General features: G+C 42.9%; 2 protein-coding genes across 2 annotated transcripts in view; both read right to left on the reverse strand.

Moving 5' to 3' along the window:
• The window catches only part of LOC119333796 (non-specific lipid transfer protein GPI-anchored 2-like), a 3,470-nt gene extending 3,039 nt beyond the window's left edge, over nt 1–431 (reverse strand). Inside the window, exon 1 of the mRNA XM_037606560.1 lies at nt 9–431. Coding sequence (XP_037462457.1) covers nt 9–314 — 306 coding nt within the window. The 5' untranslated portion in view covers nt 315–431. The remainder of the gene's footprint in view (nt 1–8) is intronic.
• Nucleotides 432–4,064: 3,633 nt separating this feature from the next.
• LOC119332060 (protein SCO1 homolog 1, mitochondrial-like) lies at nt 4,065–9,132 on the reverse strand. The gene is made up of 7 exons (XM_037605235.1): nt 8,944–9,132; nt 8,591–8,839; nt 8,114–8,204; nt 7,055–7,267; nt 5,706–5,795; nt 5,487–5,619; nt 4,065–4,486 (listed from the first exon to the last, which is right to left on the reverse strand). Exons 1-7 carry the CDS (start codon nt 9,025–9,027, stop codon nt 4,375–4,377), a joined length of 972 nt encoding a protein of 323 aa, XP_037461132.1. The 5' UTR covers nt 9,028–9,132; the 3' UTR covers nt 4,065–4,374.
• Between the last annotated feature and the right edge of the window lie 1,113 nt (nt 9,133–10,245).

A 10,245-nucleotide genomic window follows, 5' to 3' on the forward strand; every position in this document is an offset into this window, starting at 1 on the left:
CTGCTGACGTCCTCGGAGACGCCGCAGCGCTTGGAGAGGCGGAGCGCGTCGGTGACGTTGATGTTGAAGGCCTTGAAGATCTCGGGCGAGGCGTAGAGCGCGCAGAGGCAGGGCTTCTCGTTCTTGACGGCGTCCCGGAGCGGGCCGCAGCAGGTCTCCGGCGGCTTCTGCGCGTCCGTGCCGTTCATGTAGCCGGCGCAGCCCGTCAGCTTGGACGCGCACGCCGGCGTGCCCGTCGACTGCGCCGCCGCGCCCGCCGCCAGCACGCTCGCCACCGCCAGAAGCAGCACCGCCGCCGGCGCCCGCATCGCCATCTGTCTCTCCCTGCTGTGCAGTGGTGTCACGAGGGGGAGGAGAAGAGCGAAGAAAGGCGGTGTCTTTTTCTTCCGGAGCGTGGACTCTGGCTCTGGCACCGTCGACAGATACAGAGGGTTGGGTTGCTGCCGCTTTTATGAGAGGAGCGCGCCGCGTGTTCCGAGAGAGGACAGCATCCAGCGACGAACGGTATTCGCTCGCGGTTTCCGATTTAGACTTTTCGGGTTCCGAGAAATGTCCATCGACACTTGGCAGCCTACCCCGTCTGATTTTTGTTTCTACTACTTTTATTTTGCGGGGGTGCTCTGTGCGATTCAAATTCAAAGGCTGCAGAATCTTTGTTTACAAATAAATGCAGCAACTCGTGTCTCTCGGATTCTATAAAAAAATGGTGTAAAATCAATTGTTATCGGTAATGTTTTTGTGTCAAATCATGTTGTTATCATGCCAAATCGAATGTTTTTCATTGATTTGCCATGATAGATAGAAAGTATGACGTTCAATTTGTAGCGAATCCAATGTTGTTACTCACTCTCTGCTTCAAATTAATTCAAATTCTAGAATCAAACCTCTCTATATTTTAACCAAGTATACACAGAAATATATACCGCTCCATTTATTTATATAGTTCAAAAATACAATCCATGGTGTTCTATATTTCTTTTTCCATTGTCTCCCTTCGTCCCCTCTCGTCGACAATCTAGGTGATTAGGGTTTCCTTGAAGATGGAACAAGTCCCTCGTAGAAACTGTCTACCTAAGGTTGCCCCAGCGATGCGTCCGACGTTGTCGGAGGGCATGAGGGGGTGTGTCTCCGGCATATATCATGGGACTCAGTCGGTGTTGGCCTTCAGCGGATCACCGTTGATGCTGGATGTTGTCTTTACTCGTGAGTTTACAACTTGAATCCTTCCGACGTACGCTTCTCTTCACCGGCGGCGGTTCTTCTTCTGATGCACCGGTCATGCGAGGTCTTAGCAGGACGAGTTGTTGGTTGTCTGCTACAACAAGCTTTGCCCCGCTCTGGTGAGTGAGGGGCGATAGCGGCGGCGCATCTCTGGCTCGCTCCGGTGCTTGTAGTTGTCGCTGCGTTCTCTATGAATTTAGATGTAATTTTTGCCGTTGCAAGACAGATGATGAACAGACCAGAAGTTTTTAGTTGAAATTCTAAATCAAACCTCTCTATATGTTGACCAAGCATACAGAAAATAAAAATACTACTCCATTTATTTATTTATGTAGCCCACAAAGATTATGCGATTGCTGCATCACGGTCGTGAATAGAAGAAGACACGAGCTTTAGCCTGTCCGTGTCACGCCTTTTCTTCCTCCGGAAACGAACAATACGCGTGTGCGAGTCGGGGTCAGTTGGGTTCGGTTCAAACTTGCGGCCGAGCCTCGCCGGACGAATTCGTCGTGGGCCGCCTTGACTGGCGGTGAGGTCTGACCTGACAGCGCAGCGCGGCAGAGCAGCCGTGGCAGACGTCTCGTCTCGATCGCCGGCCGCGCAGAGACCACGACACGGGGCTGCTCTGCATGTGAAAAAGTCTCCGCCTGAATCTGTGCGCGCTCCTCACGGACGACGGGAACGCGCCGCGGAGGAACGTGCCTGCCCACCGTGACAGCCAATCGATTCCACGTGAAGAAACCAAACCACGCGCAGAGGCTTTTCTTCATGCCATTTTTCCATGCCAACATATGAACCGGGCACATTTGACATTTGACTAGAGTATTTATTTTTACCGAACAGTCGTACATGCTGAATCTTGAATGTTACTCCCTCCGTCCGGGTTTATTAGGCCTCTCAGCATCACAAGCATGTCCCTTTTTATAAAGACCCGCGTTGGAAAGGTGCATGCATGCAACCATTTCATTGGTTGTATTGAAAGCTATTGTTGTTGGTGTCATGGCTGAAAAGTTAGGGGGTGTTTGTTTCTAGGGACTTTTTTGTGTAGGGACTAGAAAAAAGTCCCTCTTAGAGACTTTTTTACCAAACGGGAGGGACTTTTTAGGGACTAAACTAGGCATTTGGGACTAAATGAAGAGTCTTTTTTGGGACTTTTCCAACAATGCCCCTCCATGCATCCATTGGCCCGCCACCCCATGATGTTGTTTGATTGTTATTTTTTTATATACTAGGGGCAACATGGTCATTTAATAACCTCTAGGAAAGGACTAGAGACTTTTTAGTCTCTGGAAACAAACAGGGATGGACTTTTTAGGGACTAGGGACTTTTTAGTTGGGACTAGAAAAAATCTTAGGACTTATGAACCAAACAGGGCCTTAATACACTTCATGTGTGCTTTTTCATTGGCTGCATGCATGTGAGAGAGTGCATTGGGAGTGGAATGGAAGAATTAATGTGAGCAAATTACTATGTGTCTTGGTCTAAGAGAAGTTGTCTTTAGGCCTAAGACTGGTTGTAATGGGGAGTATCATATACTAGTATCATGCATATGATATTAGTCTATGATACTACATCCCTAATGCATAGTATCATATGTTAGTATCATAGAGAACTATATTTATTGTCATGCATGACACAAAGTAGCACATCATTTAATATGATACGGTATCATGATATGATACTCAAGCCTCTCTTTCTTCATTTAATTCTATGCCACTTCATCAAAATTGCTTAGTTGGCATGCATGATACTACCTATGATACTCCCATTACGAACAGCCTAATAAACCCGGACGGAGGGAGTAGTATGTAGTGGCGCTGACCGTGGTCGACCTGTGACCCAGTCAGTGATGGATCCTTCAGTCGAGAGTACTACCTCCGTCTCGGTGAATAAGTCATTCGCGTAGTTTTAGATCGACGATTTAACTAAGTATTACCTCCGTTTCAGTTTATAAGTCCTACGCGTATACCTAGGTTGCCAATTTTATCACCTTAATATAAACTATATAACACAAAAATTATACAGTTTGAAAATAGAACATCTGAAGTTTATATTGATATATTTTTTGTAATATATGACTTGTATTAGGTTGGTCAAATTGATGACCTAGGGACACGCGCACGCCCTGTAAACTGAGAGAGAGGTAGTATGTATTATATGTGACAAAAATATATATTTAGAAAATACTTTCGTGTAGAAATCTAGTGATATACTTTTCATGACATATAACACATATTTAATTTTTCAAATCGATGACCTAGAACTGCACGAATGACTTATTCACCTAGACGGAGGTAGTAGCGTTTTGGCACATGGGAGCGCGTGCTCCTGATTTTTAAAATCTGTTTTAAACATATTTTGAAATGTCAGATAATTCTAAACAGAAATATGGTACATACATCTTGATATTGTACATGCTCACAAAGTTGTTTCGCAAATAACCGACAACTTATGTGTTGTGTGTGAAAAAAAGACAAAATCCGGTGTTAAAAATTGTTTTTTCACAAGACATCCTTTTGTCTTTGTTACAAAAGCCACAAAAATCATCAGTTTTCTCCGAAACTTGACGTGACATGCACATATATTTTTTTCACGTATAGGAGCGCGCGCTCCCGGATGCACCGGCGGATTTCCGCCTTCAATAGGGCTAGTGTTGGTAGAAATGTTCTGAACTACATGGTTTTCTTTAATGAAAATCCTACATGGTTTTCTTTAATGAAAATCGGACGTGGCGGTAGACTAGAGATGAAAGTCCTACAACGAAGCCTTTAGTATCAAACAAGTTGGGTAGATTAGAGATGAAAGTCATAAGATCTCGCGACCAACTCATGGCTTTAACACATGGATAGCAAGCTTTCACGCATCCCTGTTCATAGCTAGTTCTTTGATGATACTCCAATCCTATAACACAAGAGTCAAAGTACTGAACAATCACATCGCTCAACAGAGCACCTTCAGTTGTCAGGCACTATAGCAAAACAGTGCCGGTGCAACAAAATCTGCCACAACAAAAGAGGCATCAAGATTTAAATAAGGGAAAGTGAAAACGCGTGAACTAGTAGCAGCAGCAACGGAGTCAGAATTTGTTTATTTAAGGATATAATAATAAGTTCTAAATGGCAACAAGACGAAATGGTGCGCGTGATTTCTGCTCAGCTCCTCTTGTGCTCTCGGACCTCTTTGATGATGCCTTCGGCCAGGGTGTCTTCGTCATAGTTCTTCCCGAAGAATTTGACAAACTCCATTTTCGGGTTCATCAAGTACCTGTACAAGTAGATGGCCATACGGTCAGCATTTATTTAACATGTACCACTAACGCGAAATGACGGCATAAACGAACATCAGGTCGGTACCTAGTCTACATCCCGCGAAAAAAAGGGTACCTAGTCTTTACATAAACGAACATCCAACAACCAACTTGCTAATTGCTAATTCTCGGTAAACATACTCCCTTCGTTCCGAAATATTTGTCTTTCTAGTCATTTCAAATGGATTACCACATACGGATGAATATAGACATATTTTAGAGTATAGATTCGCTTATTTTGCTCCGTATGTAGTCACTTGTTGAAAATATCTAGAAAGACAAATATTTAGGAACGGAGGGAGTAGTCAGCAGTCCCTACTCTTTGCATCATGATATTTCAGCTTCGTGATAGATAGGCTGAAAATACCTCTTTGGTGGTACACACTTACTAGACATGATTAATGATCTCCCGACTCAACAACTTAAAATGAAGTACGGTCAACACCATAATCAACTCTCATTATAGTAGATGGATACAAAAGTTAGTGAAAATGAAGAACAACTCACTAATGGAGACAGCGACAGAGTCCACGGTGTACCTGGACAGCCTATAATCATCACTCATCACAACAAAGTACGAGTATGATCTATAATGGGTGCCACATGGGTTTGCACCCAACAAATATTGCTTGCTTGAATGGTTCAGTTTGGGAGACACATTAATTAGTTGCAGCTGGACTTATTACAAAGGACAACAGCATGTTGTATGCCAGGTCAAGTCCCCGTTTGAACAGGGCAAGTTGGCCCATCAGACGTTTTGGTTCGAGAACTGGCAAAGGCAAGAATGACCTAATTGTTTTCCCTCTAATGGAGGTCTTCTACTTTTGGTTTCGTTACTGTATACAGTAAAATTGCTATCCTATTGATTAGTGCATATCTACTGCAGATCACATATAACATAAAAAATCAAAGGAGAGTGATAAAATAATAGAAAATGTTAAGAACTTTTTTACATACATGACGATTGAATGATCAACAAGGTAGTCAGAACCCTCCTCCTCTGTCTTCATATAGTAGACTCGATAAGCACGAGCAACCTTCCTCACCTCATCAGAGGTACCAGTTAGTCCTATGAGATCTTGATGGAACTCTGCAACACAGACAAGTGACAGTAGTTTGACATCACAGCTGAAAGCAATACAAATGAGCAACCCACCACTGCTAGAAATTGCGTACCTTTAACATAGTCATGGACTTGCTCAACAGTGTCTCTTTCAGGATCAACTGAGATGAATACTGGCACAATTTCTAGTTTTGCCTTTTCCTCTGAAGAAAATGAAAGCAAAACTTTATGATGATATCCATGGAAACCATCCAAAAATTGAACAAACAAAAAAAAAAGATCTATGTCTGCTAGTGCTGTTTTGTTTCATTTTTTGTCCTTTTTGGAATCTTTAACTACGGCCTATGTTTTTAAGGCGACGCCTTACCGCCTTAGGGAGGGGGGGCGCTTTGGCGCCTAGGCGGGCGCTTTGGACGCCTAGGCGCCCAAAGCGGTCGATTTTCCAAAGCGGAGGGGGAGCGCTTCGACGCCTAGGCGTCGCCTTAGGGACGCTTTAAAAACATAGACTACGACAAATCAAACTATATCCTGAAACTCCACTGTGGCACAATATGTGTTATACAGGAGATGAGTACAGATGTACATGTAGCTGAAAGTCTAAAGCAGACAAAACAATCACATCCTAATGTTCGTTGGGGCTCTAAAGTTATATTTCCACAATACAGGGTAGCTGGGTAACATCCGACCTAACATAGTTGAGGTGTTCTGTGTAATCAAATTTATTGGGGTTGGCTTCAGCAAGGGGAAAAACAACCAATTCATTTATGTACTATAGCGATCACCAGTATTATCTACTCCCTCTATTCCTTTATATAAGGTGTATTTATTTTTCATAAAAATCTAACAATGTAAGGTGTATTTCTCTCCTCAGTTTCCATTTGTGAAACTCCACCATCCAGTATGTGCCTTCCATAAAAAGAAGTATGAGATCGCAAATTGGAAGGTAGTAAAAAAAGAATCTCTCTCCTTGATTGCATGCACTCACATTTCTCTCTCTTCCATCCCAGCGAATTGATTTTATTCCAATGCAGCAGGATTTAGCTGCGTGTCATTAGGTCACTGCTTATTAGTTGCCGCTAATTAAGCTGCTAACCACCTAAATAGTTAAGATTATTTTCGTCCAAAATTCTTCTCAATTGTGTGTCTTGGTGACCGCACCCAAAAAAATACACCTTACATAAAGGAACGGAGGGAGTATTATGTAAAAGATATGAGCGGTACACAAATTCCTTCTGCCATGCCCATGCGCCAACAGAGATTTGCAAATATACATATGTGCAGCATCATATAATTTTCATATAAAAACAGTGTTTGCAGGTTAACAGTGAGACAGTGATGAACTGACAATTAAACTGATTCATTGCCCAATAAAAAAATTAGCTTGACCAAAAGAAGATAAGTGTGCTTTATGATTAACTCGGCACACAACAGTTCTAGTCAAAGCAAGATCCAATTGACTTACTGATTTTATTAATAGTAGCAGCCATCTTCTGCAGTTCATCTGGACAGATGTCAGGGCAGTGTGTGAACCCAAAATATAGCAGCGTCCATTTACCCAAGAAATCCTTTTCAGTGACGGCTTTCCCATCATGATTTAGAAGACTGAATGGACCACCAATAGCAGCAGTTCCTACTGTTTGTGCTGGCTTTACTGAGTTCGTATTGTTCTTCAGCTCTGAGAAACAAGGGACAAGAGATTAGTCACGCTAGATTAAACAATATAGAAGTTTAAGGAGTAAATTGTTTGCACATGGATGGCACTTCCACAAAACGTTAGTAAAGACATGGTAGCATTGGCCTCCCCCATATTCGAAATATATTTTTTCTCATTCAAGTGAAGGAACATGTCAAAATGCACAGATAAAATAGCAGAACATACTAACATCCAGCATATCGGACCTAAATGGACTTATGACTGGTATGAGTAACTATCTGCGTGATCACATGATAGAGTTGGATGGTGCTAGAATTATTGTTCCGCAGGCAAAAGAGTATTGATAATCAGACATTATAATTAATTAATCAGCAGATGTAGCATTAAAAATAGTTAGTTGATTCAAGCTTTAGTAAATAAAAGAAGCAAAATAAGATACTCTTCTGCATATTCACATGATAGGGTAGCAGCTAGAAATACCCGATTCTCGGGTGAAAGAGTATTACAGTCAGAAACATCAGAACTGATTAATCTGCAGATATGGCATCGAAAATAGATTGTTCTGTCAGTTCGTCCAATCGTGCTTTACTACAAGAATCAAAAGAGGAAATTATTAAATTGCTATCAATGTAAAATTCATCTCAGACTGTCCCCCCCTTAAGCCTTACGCTGCCTGGGATTATATATATCTTTTCCAAAGATATGGAACCGCTATACATTCCAACTTTCTATCTGAAATGGCATCGCAATAAAGTTTCTCTTGGCAGTACTAATATCCCAGTACTGCGAGTTGAAACATGATTACAAACCCCATATATGGTAGATCCACACAAAATAAAACTACACTAACTCACCATAGTAATCTACCTTCAATGTGACGCTTCTTTTCCTTGTCGTAGTAGACTATGATTCCTCCTCCGGTCACAAGAAGCAGAAGAAAACTCAACCACGAGACGGGCTGCAAGCAAGCAACATAACCATTGAGAATTACTCCTCGACTAGCACTTTCAATAACATAAGGCAGAAATGGCCCAATTCTGGTGCCTCGTATTCAAAGGATCACTAGTCCTAAATCTCTTGGTTCCACATTTCGGCAACGCACAAGTTTCAGTAGTTCTGATTCAGAACCCGCATCACACAGCAAAGCGCATATGCAGCTAGCACTTCCAATGACAGAAGACAGAAATGACCCATTTCTGGCGCCTCGTTTTCAGAAGTTGTCCTAAATCTCTCAGTTCCACGATGTGGTAACACAGAGGTTTCAGTAATTCCGATTCAGAACCCGCATCACACAGCAAAGCACATATGTAAAAAAAAATGGAGGGCGTCTGAAACACAGCTTACCCCTCCTCGGACGGACTTCCCGGAGTCCCCTTGCTGCGACTTCCCATCCCGCCCGCCCCCTCCGCCACCGCCGTCAGAGCCCGACGCCACCGCCGCGGGCTTCGAAGCGGCCTGCGCCGCGCCAGAAGACGCAGCCGCAGCCGCAGCGGACTTCGACCCGCCCTGCGCCGCTTCGGCAGTAGCAGATGCAGACGCGCCTGCAGCGGCTTCGGTCGAGAAGAAACCCGTCGACGCTCTCAGCGCGGCGACCTGCCGCGCGAAGAAGACACGCACAGACAAACCCATGCGCTGCTTTAGCGACAGAAGAGGAACGGCGGAACGGCAGATTTGGGACGGGCGGGGCTCGTGCTCACCTGATGGGGATGGCGCGGAGGATGGGGACGGGGAGCGGAGGCGCGCACCGCGCGCGCGACGAGCTGGAGCGCGTGCCTCCTCATCGCGGTCGCCGTCGTCGTCGTCTTGTGCTGCCTCTCTCGCTCCCGTGAGACGCGGCGGCGGAGGTGCGGGAGGAGGAGACGGCGCCGCCGGGGGGTTTGGAGCAAAGTTTCTTACTTGTTTAGCAAGTGAGGGCTGAGGGCTTCCGGGCCTTTACTTTATGGCCAGGCCTGTTAAACAGACAGATACTACATGAAGGCCCAAAGAGATTATGCTGGGCCTGACATTTCAGATACAGCAAAGCCTCAAAACACTTCGCTCAAAAATAAAACAAAGCCTCAAAACACTCTCAGCTGAGAGGATGGTGATTCTTGAAGAAAAAAAAAAGCTGAGAGGTTGGTTTTCCTTTTGATTGAGAGGGGAAAACTGAGATGGTGTTTTTTAACACAAAACAGAGATGGTGTTGATATGTATCGCTTTATGCGCGGTAGCTACATCCCTCTTAAACCGAGATATATGCTCCCCTCGTCTGAGGCTTTCCACCACATGTAATTGTTGTGACGGCCCATTTTCTTCCGTTTTTCGCAGTTTGTGATCAAGTCATTTGCTCGTGGTGGTCGACATACACGTATCTTCCTTGTTTTCATTTTCTTTTGGTTTTCTCTGTTTCTTTATCGGTTTTGTTTAGTTTCTTTGTTTTTCACTGTTTTTTTCATTCTTTTCATGGTTTTCATTGGTTTTTCGTTTCTTCATTTCTCTTTGTTTACACTATTTTTTTCCTTTTCTTTCTTTTTTCGTAGTTTTGTTTCTTTCTTGCTTTCTACCAATTTTCAACATTTTTCTTTATTTTTTCTCAGTACTCATTGTTTTCCATCTTGTGCATGGGATTTCTTCGGGTTTTTTCTGTCATTTCCTTTGTTTCTTTTTGGGGTTTCTTCGTGATTTTTTGTTTTCATCAGACTTTTTCTTTCTCTTTTCGTATAGAAGAGGAAAAAATGTATACACAATTAACATTTATTCAAATACACGAAATATTTTTGTGTGTATGTTAAATTATTTTCAAATAAATTATTAACATTTTTACATACATATATTTTTATGTTATCTTTTTATCATACACAGTCTATATTTTTCGTGTGCATCAGGAATATTTTCCTCACAAATTTAACATATTTAAAATACATTATTAACTTATTATACTACATAAACTTTACGTCTACATTTTGCATACACATTGTACATTTTTGGTATACACCTCAAACATTTTTATATACACGTTA

This window comes from Triticum dicoccoides, chromosome 7A (assembly GCF_002162155.2).
Source record: "Triticum dicoccoides isolate Atlit2015 ecotype Zavitan chromosome 7A, WEW_v2.0, whole genome shotgun sequence".
NCBI lineage: Eukaryota > Viridiplantae > Streptophyta > Magnoliopsida > Poales > Poaceae > Triticum > Triticum dicoccoides.

Coding starts and splice junctions, on each gene's coding strand:
- LOC119332060 (XM_037605235.1), bottom strand. CDS start 9,027: ATGAGGAGGCACGCGCTCCAGCTCGTCGCGCGCGCGGTGCGCGCCTCC. Junction 5,620..5,705: donor AGTCCATGACTATGTTAAAG/GTACGCAATTTC, acceptor TCTGTGTTGCAG/AGTTCCATCAAGATCTCATA. Junction 4,487..5,486: donor GTTGATCATTCAATCGTCAT/GTATGTAAAAAA, acceptor CTACTTGTACAG/GTACTTGATGAACCCGAAAA.